At 35.8% G+C, this 12,996-nt stretch overlaps 3 protein-coding genes across 4 annotated transcripts in view; 1 reads left to right on the top strand and 2 right to left on the bottom strand.

Annotated features, from left to right (window-relative positions):
• LOC125801455 (zinc finger protein 239-like) overlaps window positions 1-12,996 on the top strand; it is a 331,934-nt gene that overhangs the window by 51,582 nt on the left and 267,356 nt on the right. The gene's annotated exons all lie outside the window — the stretch shown is intronic.
• Window positions 1-12,996, bottom strand: part of LOC125801353 (zinc finger protein 239-like) — a 53,849-nt gene that overhangs the window by 17,727 nt on the left and 23,126 nt on the right. The gene's annotated exons all lie outside the window — the stretch shown is intronic.
• On the bottom strand, window positions 2,040-11,286 carry LOC125801115 (uncharacterized). Of its 2 annotated transcripts, none has more exons than XM_049477206.1 (15): window positions 10,800-11,286; window positions 10,469-10,671; window positions 10,296-10,367; window positions 9,233-9,466; window positions 7,622-7,728; window positions 7,299-7,467; window positions 4,953-5,820; window positions 4,246-4,364; window positions 4,011-4,136; window positions 3,850-3,915; window positions 3,647-3,735; window positions 3,460-3,565; window positions 3,066-3,171; window positions 2,859-2,962; window positions 2,040-2,711 (listed from the first exon to the last, which is right to left on the bottom strand). In XM_049477206.1, exons 1-15 carry the CDS (start codon window positions 10,918-10,920, stop codon window positions 2,619-2,621), a joined length of 2,583 nt encoding a protein of 860 aa, XP_049333163.1. In that variant the 5' UTR covers window positions 10,921-11,286; the 3' UTR covers window positions 2,040-2,618. The 2 variants fall into 2 exon arrangements, with proteins under 2 accessions (XP_049333163.1, XP_049333162.1); XM_049477205.1 differs by having other exon boundaries at window positions 2,040-2,514.

Genomic DNA, 12,996 nt, shown 5'->3' with positions numbered 1-12,996 from the left:
ATCATATTTAAACTGATCTAAAAATTATTCAAATGGTAGTTATAATGCCCTATCCGATGTTAAAAGATTCCATTTTAATTCCATTTATTAAAAGGGTTAGGTTATTTTTTCATTGTTTTCTGTTATTTTGGAGACAAAATGGGCTGATACTTGATTCAACTGTAAAAATGTGCCTTTGTCAGGTCCTATCTTAAACATGAGTTATAAAGTTTTTTTTGTGAGAGTGAGGCAATCACTGGCCTTTACTCAAACTCTGACATCTGACATCAGAATATGTGACACTATTCATCTCCGTGTAAAACCAACCAAATCTTCACTCACTATTCCTTCACATTTTCAGCTTTACAAAACATTTATTACTGGACTTGATCGTAATGCTTTAGAATAGGGGTCATACTTTCTGACAGCTGGTATCAAAATATGTGACCCTATACCATCTTTATTAAATATAGTTTAAAACTTACCACATTTTCTCAGATTACTCACCATTCCTTCACCTTTTCAGCTACACAAAACATTAGTTACTGGACTTGACCATAATGCCTTAGAATAGGGGTCACACTTTCTGACAGCTGGTATCAGAATATGTGACCCTATACCATCTATACTAAATATAGTGTAAAACAAACCAAATACTGTCAGATTACTCACCATTCCTTCACCTTTTCAGCTATACAAAACATTTATTACTGGAATTGACCATAATGATTTAGAATAGGGGTCACACTTTCTGACAGCTGGTATCAGAATATGTGACCCTATACCATCTCTATTTAAAACTGTGTAAAGCTAACCACATTTTCTCAGATTACTCACTATTACTTCACCTTTTCAGCTTCACAAAATATTTATTACTGGACTTGACCATAATGATTTAGAATAGGGGTCACACTTTCTGACAGCTGGTATCAGAATATGTGACCCTATACCATCTCTATTAAATATAGTGCAAAACCAACCAAATACTGTCAGATTACTCACTATTCCTTCACCTTTTCAGCTATACAAAATATTTATTACTGGACTTGACCATAATGATTTAGAATAGGGGTCACACTTTCTGACAGCTGGTATCAGAATATGTGACCCTATACCATCTCTATTAAATATAGTGCAAAACCAACCAAATACTGTCAGATTACTCACTATTACTTCACCTTTTCAGCTATACAAAACATTTATTACTGGACTTGACCATAATGCTTTAGAATAGGGGTCACACTTTCTGACAGCTGGTATCAAAATATGTGACCCTATGCCATCTTTATTAAATATAGTGTAAAACTAACCAAATCTTCTCAGATTACTCACTATTCCTTCACCTTTTCAGCTACACAAAACATTTATTACTGGACTTGACCATAATGATTTAGAATAGGGGTCACACTTTCTGACAGCTGGTATCAGAATATGTGACCCTATACCATCTCTATTAAATATAGTGCAAAACCAACCAAATACTGTCAGATTACTCACTATTACTTCACCTTTTCAGCTATACAAAACATTTATTACTGGACTTGACCATAATGCTTTAGAATAGGGGTCACACTTTCTGACAGCTGGTATCAAAATATGTGACCCTATGCCATCTTTATTAAATATAGTGTAAAACTAACCAAATCTTCTCAGATTACTCACTATTCCTGCACCTTTTCAGCTACACAAAACATTTATTACTGGACTTGACCATAATGATTTAGAATAGGGGTCACACTTTCTGACAGCTGGTATCAGAATATGTGACCCTATACCATCTCTATTAAATATAGTGCAAAACCAACCAAATACTGTCAGATTACTCACCATTCCTTCACCTTTTCTGCTACACAAAACATTTGTTACTGGACTTGACCATAATGATTTAGAATAGGGGTCACTGATTCTGACAGCTGGTATCAGAATTTGTGACTCTATTCAAAAATCAAATCTTCTCAGATTACTCACTATTCCTTTACCTTTTCAGTAAAGCAATAATTATTGCAAAGGAGTGTATTCAGGCTAGGCACATATATTTTAATTCAAAAAGTGAGGCACTGTTGAAAATACTTATTTATTGCAAAGTCTACATAATAATCAAGCTCAAATAATGGGAAAACATGCAAAAGATACATACACATAAACACAAACCTTTCTGTCAAAACAAAACATAGTGATGGCCTCCGAGTGGTCCAGCAGGCTTTGCACTGCCTCTATGACCAGGAGCTCGCCGGTTCAAATCCTGTTTATGTAGTTGCCATTAGCTACCGGAACCCTCAGGCAGCAAAATTAGCCTTGCTCTCTCTGGGTGGGTACATGGCACTCTTTCCCCTCATCACTCCAAAGGATGATTTCGATCAGCACAAGGCGTCTGTGAGCTGATGATGCTACTTGGCAATGCTGCATCAGCAGCTGTTCAAAAATAGGCAGAGTCTGACTTCACCTGTCAGAGAAAGGGGGGGGTTGGTCTTCATCCTCCTGGTGTGTTGGGGCATCACTAGTATTAGGGGGAGTCCTAATGAGTGGGTTGGGTAACTGACCGTGTAAAATTGGGAGAAAATGGGAAAAAAAATGGAAATAAAATTATATATATATAAAAAAAAAAAAAATAGTGATCTCTTTGTAAGATAGCTCTCTTGCTATTGGCATGCAGCACAGCTGTAGCTCTCATTTATGTTGGGTTTCCCCACACAATTTAGGTGAAACCACCTAGTGCAGTCATCACACTGGATCTGTAATCAATCACATGCATATTTTTATATATTATATATTAATTGGATTTTCCATACTATACTATACTACTGTATACTATATTAAATTATGCTATACTATACCTATATATTGTTTAATTTTATTTTTATTAATGAAAAACATCTTACCCAGACAGTATTGCATGCTTGCCCTTTCTTTTTTTTCCCACGTTTGCTTTTTTCTGTTTCTCCACTTTTTTCTCCACAGTAGTGGCACACATCTTCGAGATTATCTGATTAAAATACAATAGTAATTGCAGATTGTGATGATCAGATTTTCATTACACATACTTACTTTATCAAAAATAGAATTATTGGTCAACACAAGAATTTTACCTGTCTCCTTGAGCAAAGTCATTGCCACCTCCCATCTGTAAGTCTGAACAGCTGATTTTGAATTAGTAAATGTCAGTGGCTCCTCTGCCAGAATATTCTCAGCGTACTAAGGAATGAAGAAATTAAAATCAACTGCCATATAAAAACACTTTCATATATAACTGTTAATTCATAGCGCTTGAAATGTTCTAAAACTGAATTTGGAACCCAACAATTCTTATGTCCAAAAATATCCCAAAACATCTATTTTGAATCTATGGTGTATATATTCAAATATGTATAATCTTTACAGTTATTGACTGGGCCATACATATATTTTTTTACTAAACAATTTAGCTTTATGAAAAACATCAAACAGTTCTTCAGTTCAAAATGGACACTTAAATCAACTTACTTTCAGCACAAACACTCCACATGACACAGCATCTGTCTGTAATGCATGAGGAACCGTTTCTGTTGTCCATGTGGACACCTCACACCCTCGCTTTCTCATGAATGCTCTAAAAAGAAACAAAGATTATTGTATATATTGTTCCTTGGCCTTCATAATAGACCATTTTTCATTATCATGAAAAGAGTACCTTGCTGTCCTTTCACATGTGACTAATTTTGTGGAGGCGTTTCCAAGAGAATCAAGCACCAAACTCCTTTTTTGTTGTGGAAAAAATGCCTATATAGGTGTAGAAATATTTGTATATCAGTCACATATAGTCACAGCAAAAAACACATAATATTACAGATACATTACAGTATCATTACAATTTACAAAATATCGTATTCTTACTGTCAGTATCCAGTGGTTTGGCTCGTTTACAGCTCCCAGAATCACTTGAAAGTTATTGGGGTCACACTTAAAAAAGGTTCAAAAATTATAAAATTATAACAAGACTTTAGAAAATCCATATAATACAGCATTATTAAAATGCAAAACAGTAATTTGCCTACCTTCAGTTTTGTGTTCTTCCCCTGCCACATACCAGTCATTTCAAAAGAATCAATGTATAGTGCCTGTTTGCCTCCATGTTCTTGATTTTTCTTGTGAACAATATGCTTCAGATAAGCATTGATCACCTATGAGGAAGAAAATAATGTAAATATCAATTCATATACATCACTTATGATGTTCTGTGATGTCACAGGTTGATAAAATGTAACGTAAAACGTAAAATATGTATCTTACCTCACTTTCAACCTGTTGATTGGGTGCTAGGTTGGCGATGTCCCAATAAAACAATTTGTATGGTCCAATTTTTGACAGAAGGACATGAACATTTTTTCCTTCCCAAGCCTCTTTCACACCTAAAGAAACAATTAATACAAATTGTAGAAAGGTCTTTCAATAAAGTGTAAAAAATCTGCAGCATATTGTGTTTTCTTGTTGCAATTTTCAAAATAACACACAGCTATTAATGTCTAAACTGTTGGCACCAAAATTAGATTCCTGTAGCAACCTGTGAAGCTCTAGTAAACTCCATGCCCAAGAGGGTTAAGACAGGGCTAGATAATAATTGTGGTCACAAAAAATATTGCCACTTTCCGCACAATTTGGCCATTTTCACTTAGGGGTGTACTCACTTGCCAGCAGTTCAGACATTAATGTGTGTTGAGTTGTATGAAGGCACAGCTAATTTTCTTTGTTATACAAGCTGTACACTGATTATATTACATTGTATTAAAGTGTCATATCTTCAGTGTTCAGATGAAAAGATATTTAAAAAAATATGTGAGGTGTGTACCTACTTTTGTGAGACAGTGTAATGAAGCTTTGTTGAAAGTGTTAAATGCCAACTGAAAATTTGTACTCAAAGAAACAAATGTAGTTTCTTGTGTATTTCTGGTGTATGTACTATACTGATGGTTTAATTTAATCTGCTCATGTATACATACATTTTTCTAAGGAGGAGACAGATGTTTGAGCAAAGATGGTTCCAGAAGGTGGAGAGGAGATGACAGGAGGTGGAGAGGATGTGACTGGAACTGGTAGAGAAGAGGTGGAAGTAGGTGGGGAGGTGGTAACAGCAGGTTGAACAGCAGGTTGAACAGTGGATAATGGAGAAGAGATGACAGAAGGGTGGAGGTTGGCAGTGGCTGGTGGAGAGGAGATGACAGTGGCTGGTGGAGAGGAGATGACAGTGGCTGGTGGAGAGGAGATGACAGTGGCTGGTGGAGAGGAGATGACAGTGGCTGGTGGAGAGGAGATGACAGTGGCTGGTGGAGAGGAGATGACAGTGGCTGGTGGAGAGGAGATGACAGTGGCTGGTGGAGAGGAGATGACAGTGGCTGGTGGAGAGGAAGTGACAGTGGCTGGTGGAGAGGAGATGACAGTGGCTGGTGGAGAGGAAGTGACTGAGGGAGGAGCGATACTGAATACATCATGATGCCCTTTTAACTTTTGTGGTATCCTCGGGGTCTGTTCATTGTACAGTTTTAAATGATCAATGTTAACCTTGTGGATGGCTTTTCCATTGGAGTCAACAAGGTCAATGCTTTTTCCTGCTACTTTGGTGATAGTAAAGGGGCCGAGGAATTCTGGGTCAAGCTTTCCTCCTTTTCGTTGCTGGCTGCGGATATTCTTTCTCAGAACTACATCCCCCACCTGAAGATTTTGCTGAGGGAGTTTTGACTGCAGCCTTTTTCTTGTTCTCTCCTGAACTCCTTCCACATTCTCCTGGACAATGTTCAGGATTCTGTCATGCCTCTCAATGTCAATTGCCACCAATTCTTCAGAAAGCACATTCTCAACAGTAGCATCAACCTGTAACAATGTATGGCAATAAACAAATAAAAATGTGTACTTACAGTACAGTACAACATCTGTTGGCTACATCAAGAGAAAATAACTGAACTAATATAAATAATGTGTGATCAAATAATGCAGACCTCATACAGCAAGCACACTCTTTGTCCTGCACAGATTTTATCTGCTAGATAATACATACTTTTATCTTTATTCATTGGTTAGTTACTATGCATTAAATGTTGTTTCTATGCATTTATGTTATTTCTGGTATAATGCAGTAATGTAGTTTTTGTCCTTTCACAGTAAAACAAAAAGGTCAGTTCAACCTTGAAAGTATTTGACGTGGTATTTATTTTATTAATTTCATTCATTTTAACTAGTTTTTAATCAGATTACTCAAAACTAAAAGCCAACACAGTAATACCAATAACTTACTTAAAACAAAAATGAGCAAATTTCTCTTTTCTACCTTATAATGTATTGTACAACAGTTATTGTTCATTAACTTGAACATAATTTAAATACTTCTTTAAAAAGTTACATAAAATATACATGAAACAAGGAGCCATAGTCTGAATACACCAGTTAGCAATGTCATTAATACGCCACCCATTTCACAACCCTCATGGCAGATTACCAGAAAAACTAGGCCTCTATGTGGAAAAACATATTCTACAGATAGAAGCCATTCCTCATTCTACAAGGAAGGAAAAAACTTGAGATATATATACTTAGTATCTCAATAAGAGCAATTTCTTAATCTTGCATTAATAATTTCTGTATAGACACAACAAAATCTTTATTGGGAACAACTTATTTCTACACTCACTGTCTCCTCTGATCATATAGGTCACTTTGTAGTTTATAATGCATATATAATACAGTAATTCCTGACTGTAGTCCTGTATCTGTTTCTCTGCATATAATTATCCTCCTTTCACCCTATTCTACAATCTGGATCAGGATCACTACTGGAGAGACCACCACAGAGCAGCTATTATTATTTGCGTGATGGGTGGTTATCCTCAGCATTGCAGTGATTAGCACTGATTAGCATGGTGGTGTATGAGGTGTTAGTGTGTGTTTTGCTGGTACAAGTGGATCAGATACAGCAGTACTGCTGGAGTTTTTAAACGTTCACTCATTGTCTATCACTCTACTAGTCACTCCTATCTACAGCTGCTCCACCTTGTAAAAGAGACATAAGCTCTGAATCTTTTGCAGCACTGTTTGTGTTGGTCACCTCTAGTCCTTTATCAGTGCTTACAGGATGCTACCAACAAGACAATGCCCAAAATAATGTTGCCCACAGGACGCCACCCATAAGATGCTTTTGGTGGACTATTTTTAGTCCAGCAAGGACACTGCAGCTCAACACATGCAAAAACACCATCACCATGTCAGTGTCACTGCAATGCTGAGAATGTCCCATCACCCAAATAATAGCTGCTCATTGTATGTGTATCCTCTTAAAAGAACACATTTTACTTAACCTGATAGTCCTCTGGCACCTCAGCAGGATAACGTGCTTCTCTCCCGAACATCAAAAAGAATGGGGAGAACCGTGTGGTTAACTGCTTTTTTGTGCGCAGTCCAAACATTACTGCATCCAGGTACAGATCCCAGTTGTTAGGTTTCTCATCCACCATCTTGCCAAGAGCTCTAAACATGACAAACACATACACAATTTGACATATACATACACAAGTAGCCATAATATTTATAAACATCATTATCTAAATCATTATATGAAAAGCAACACTTTTTAGTAGCTTAACGAAGAATGTAATGACAGCCTTAACAGTCTTTGTTTTACCTTTGTATAGTTCCGTTCAGTCTCTCCACCAACCCATTAGTTTGAGGATGATATGGGGCACAGAGACTTCTTCTAATGCCAAGTACTTCACACACTTGTGAGTTAATCTACAGAATAAGAAAAAAATAATAAAACATATTGGAAATATATGTGTATTGACATAGACTTTTGCTTTACCCCAAGAAACAGTAGATATTTTTTCCATTCATAAAGGTAAACATGAAAAGCAATTATATTGTAAAGAAACATTCTATTTAAAATGTGAGTATGATTCACTGAAGTACAACCCCAATTCAAGTTGGGATGTTGTGTAAAAAAAGAATATGATGATGTGCAAATGCTTTTCAAGCTATATTTAATTGAATACACTAAAAGGACAAGATATTTAATGTTCAAACGGATAAACTTTATTGTTTTTTTTTGCAAATATTCACTCACTTTGAATTTGATGCAACACGTTCCAAAAAAGTTGGGACAGGGGCAACAAAAGAGTGGTGAAGTTTAGGAATGCTCAAGAAAACACTTGTTTGGAACATCCCACAGATGAACAGGTTAATTGGAAACAGGTAAGGGTCATGACTGTTGTCGGGAAAGGCCGCACTACCCCTTACAGCGCCGTTTCCAGTGCGTTTCCCCCTGAGTTCTTTTAAATGGTTGAGATGAGTAGAGAAGTCAAGAAGAGTCAGGATACCAAAGTCTTCAGCTAATTTAACAGTTTATTTCAGAAGATCTTCCGGGAACAATGCTCCGCTCAGAGAGTCGAGGAGAATGTTCGAAAACCAAAAGACATACACAAGATTATATAGATCATCCCACTATGGTGTGAGTGAAGAAGGTTGAACAGCCCCCCCCTTTGGTCCCATAAACTGTATCCTATCTTGACATGACCCCGTGCCTGCCTGACACCTACGTCTTCAGTATAATAAATCTATTGTCCTCCCGCCTGGTTCTGACAACATAAATAATAAAAAATAAATAATAAAATAAAGTTTATCTGTTGGAACATTAACTATCTTGTATTGTGTTAATGAATATCGGTTGAAAAGGATTTACAACACACATTAGACAGATTGGCAGACAGAACTATCAGAGCACTGCGCTTTGTCAGTTTAAGGCCATCCTTTAATTGGCCTTTGCCAATGTAGGGCCAGGATTGATCATATGTGGCCCTTATTTTATCTGAAACATACCAAAAAAATTTCCTTCATTGCTAAAAGGCACAATTCTACTAATATTTATCCAAAATATCTAATAGAAATGTATAAAATCGGATTCTCAGGTCTGGACAACTGCTTTAACTAATTTGAATTTAAGGAGATATGAAGTGAACTAATGGCTAGATGTTTAGGATGGAGGGGTAGGACAGTCCAGCACAGTAAAGTATAATATATTGCGATCTACATGACAGCAGACAGCTGTACAAAATCATTTGCAATTGCACTCCAAAGCATTTGCTGTTTCTGTAAAATTATGACAAATGGTTTCTGTGATGAGCACAATTGATTAGATGATGTGAAAATTAATTAATATTTTTGAGAAATTAAATGTTAATCTGCTCTAAAGGGACAGAGAAAAACTGTAAAATAATCATAAAGGAATAAAAATACTCACAGCATTGACAAATTCTCTACCTTGGTCAGTCAGAATCCGTTTTGGCACTTCAAATTGGTAGACAAATTTCAAAATGCTCTGTGTGACCTCTTCTGCAGACTTTGATTTTAGTGCATATGCCTGAGTCCACCTAGTACAATAGTCAATTATGACACATATGTACTGGTGGTTTTGCTCTGTCTTCACAAGCTTGCCGATGAGATCCATTCCCACCAATTCAAATGGAACTTTGGTCTGTCAAAAAAGGCAAAAACATACATATATACATTTATAATATTCATTGTAGGAAAAGAACAGAAACTAGTAAAAACCTGACCATAATAATACATACAAACATACATACAGATTTAAATTCCAGCATTGATTATTGAATCAATCAGGAATAAGAACAAATATTTAGCATTTTTGATAGTGACAAAATTGATTTATTTAACAATCAATAGATTTATGAAACCTACAGTCAGTATGGTATCTTTTTAGTAAGTATAAACATCAGTATAACCTATCTTTGGTAATTGTGTGCAGACTCTTTTACAACCTATGATTAATAATAATAAAAAAATGTCACAAGTGATTTGCAAAAATTGTATTTTACAACACAATGCCAATGCTTCACATGTCAGGGTGAAGACAATTTAAGTAATGTGAGGAGCATATTTCGTAAATTTGTACAGTCCTGACCCTGATATGTAGCCAACAATTGTAGAAAAATCTCCTACTTCATTATGACTACTGTTACTGTATACTAGAACAAATAAAAGAGAAAAAAAAACACATCAGAGGACTTGAGTAAATAATTTGGCTCCTTTCGTGACTGCTCAATCAGTGTCTAAATCTAACTTGACAATATAATTTAAAAAGGTATTATAGTATAGGTAGTATACTGTCACATTTGTTCATTTTATTTACTTGAAAATATATGGGCCAGAAGACTCAGTCACAACTGGGCCAAAACAAAGGCAAGGATGAGGCCCACAAGTGTGCCAGATAAAAAAGGGGTATTTTAAGTACTCACAAGGATTAAATATGCAAGTGTTATTTAGCAACTGATGTAAGTGTATACCTTGATCGGCTTGTATTCCGTGCTGGCCTTTATATCTCTCTTGTTTTTCTGGCAAACTGTGCACTGTGACACCTATATCAAAATATGAATAGATAAACATAATACGATCCCACAGTTGATTTGCTGAAGTAAGAAGTAATTGCAACTCAACATGATTAAATATATAAACATACCCATTTCTCAATATCCCCAGACATGCCAGGCCAGTAGAATCTTTGAGAGATTGCATCCCTTGTCTTTATTTGCCCACAGTGAGCTCCGATTCCACTACTGTGAAACTCGACAAAGAGAGCATCAGCCTCTGCCGCACTACACACCACCTTCACCTTGCACTCTTTTTCGGTTCCCCTGTGTCTTATGTAGTACAGTTCGTTGTCTAAAGAAGTCAACAGAAATCATCATGACTGACGTTTCTACAACATATGCAGGCACATATTACAGACAATAATTAGTATCACTAACAAAATAACCATTTTGAAGTATGTTAATGGCCTGTATCCTTACCAGTGATGCAGAAATTGGATGCCCTCCGTCTCAGTATGTACCTCTGATGCTTATCAAAAACATCAGGGTATTTGCCAGTGAGAAGAAATTCTCTGATTTCTTTGGCAGTTTTGGAGTCCATAATAAAATCAATCCATGTACCGTATACCGTAATCCGAAACTAGCTAACTTGACCACAACTAAAAAAAAACATCAGTTACAGAGCATGATGGGGGAAAACAGCCCCTCCCCCAACCCTACGTTTAATGTCCATGCACTGCAAGTGTAAACAATCAATATATTACACATTTTCTTCTTAAATATTAGTGTTCTCACACACTTAAAAATTATTATTATTATTATTATTATTATTATTATTATTATTATTATTATTATTATTATTATTTTAATGCCTAAGAAACAGATTGAAAGGACTAAGTGAAGGAATGCTGAGTAAACTGATTTGAAAAGATTTGAAAAGATTTAATTGGTTTCACACAATTTTAAATGAAGATGGAATAGGGTCACATATTCTGATACCAGCTGTCAGAAAGTGTGACCCCTATTCTAAATCATTATGGTCAAGTCCAGTAATAAATATTTTGTATAGCTGAAAAGGTGAAGTAATAGTGAGTAATCTGACAGTATTTGGTTGGTTTTGCACTATATTTAATAGAGATGGTATAGGGTCACATATTCTGATACCAGCTGTCAGAAAGTGTGACCCCTATTCTAAATCATTATGGTCAAGTCCAGTAATAAATATTTTGTATAGCTGAAAAGGTGAAGTAATAGTGAGTAATCTGACAGTATTTGGTTGGTTTTGCACTATATTTAATAGAGATGGTATAGGGTCACATATTCTGATACCAGCTGTCAGAAAGTGTGACCCCTATTCTAAATCATTATGGTCAAGTCCAGTAATAAATGTTTTGTGTAGCTGAAAAGGTGAAGTAATAGTGAGTAATCTGAGAAGATTTGGTTAGTTTTACACTATATTTAATAAAGATGGCATAGGGTCACATATTTTGATACCAGCTGTCAGAAAGTGTGACCCCTATTCTAAAGCATTATGGTCAAGTCCAGTAATAAATGTTTTGTGTAGCTGAAAAGGTGAAGTAATAGTGAATAATCTGACAGTATTTGGTTGGTTTTGCACTATATTTAATAGAGATGGTATAGGGTCACATATTCTGATACCAGCTGTCAGAAAGTGTGACCCCTATTCTAAATCATTATGGTCAAGTCCAGTAATAAATATTTTGTGAAGCTGAAAAGGTGAAGTAATAGTGAGTAATCTGAGAAAATGTGGTTAGCTTTACACAGTTTTAAATAGAGATGGTATAGGGTCACATATTCTGATACCAGCTGTCAGAAAGTGTGACCCCTATTCTAAAGCATTATGGTCAAGTCCAGTAATAAATGTTTTGTATAGCTGAAAAGGTGAAGTAATAGTGAGTAATCTGAGAAGATTTTATTGGTTTTACACTATTGTATGTGGAGATGGTATAGGGTCACATATTCTGATACCAGCTGTCAGAAAGTGTGACCCCTATTCTAAATCATTATGGTCAATTCCAGTAATAAATGTTTTGTATAGCTGAAAAGGTGAAGTAATAGTGAGTAATCTGACAGTATTTGGTTTGTTTTACACTATATTTAGTATAGATGGTATAGGGTCACATATTCTGATACCAGCTGTCAGAAAGTGTGACCCCTATTCTAAATCATTATGGTCAAGTCCAGTAATAAATGTTTTGTATAGCTGAAAAGGTGAAGGAATGGTGAGTAATCTGACAGTATTTGGTTTGTTTTACACTATATTTAGTATAGATGGTATAGGGTCACATATTCTGATACCAGCTGTCAGAAAGTGTGACCCCTATTCTAAGGCATTATGGTCAAGTCCAGTAACTAATGTTTTGTGTAGCTGAAAAGGTGAAGGAATGGTGAGTAATCTGAGAAAATGTGGTAAGTTTTAAACTATATTTAATAAAGATGGTATAGGGTCACATATTTTGATACCAGCTGTCAGAAAGTATGACCCCTATTCTAAAGCATTACGATCAAGTCCAGTAATAAATGTTTTGTAAAGCTGAAAATGTGAAGGAATAGTGAGTGAAGATTTGGTTGGTTTTACACGGAGATGAATAGTGTCACATATTCTGATGTCAGATGTCAGAGTTTGAGTAAAGGCCAGTGATTGCCTCACTCTCAC

This window comes from Astyanax mexicanus, chromosome 4, assembly GCF_023375975.1.
Source record: "Astyanax mexicanus isolate ESR-SI-001 chromosome 4, AstMex3_surface, whole genome shotgun sequence".
NCBI lineage: Eukaryota > Metazoa > Chordata > Actinopteri > Characiformes > Acestrorhamphidae > Astyanax > Astyanax mexicanus.
The sequence above is the reverse complement of the archived record's forward strand: the minus strand, read 5'-3'. Positions and strand labels throughout refer to the sequence as shown.

Bases quoted from the DNA above. Each gene is read 5' to 3' on its own strand.
- LOC125801115 (XM_049477205.1), bottom strand. From the start codon at position 10,920: ATGGACTCCAAAACTGCCAAAGAAATCAGAGAATTTCTTCTCACTGGC. The intron at 7,729-9,232 runs GTGAGTATTTTT...CTTATTCTGTAG, and splicing joins GTAGAGAATTTGTCAATGCT to ATTAACTCACAAGTGTGTGA. The intron at 4,365-4,952 runs GTATGTATACAT...TTGTTTCTTTAG, and splicing joins TGTCTCCTCCTTAGAAAAAT to GTGTGAAAGAGGCTTGGGAA.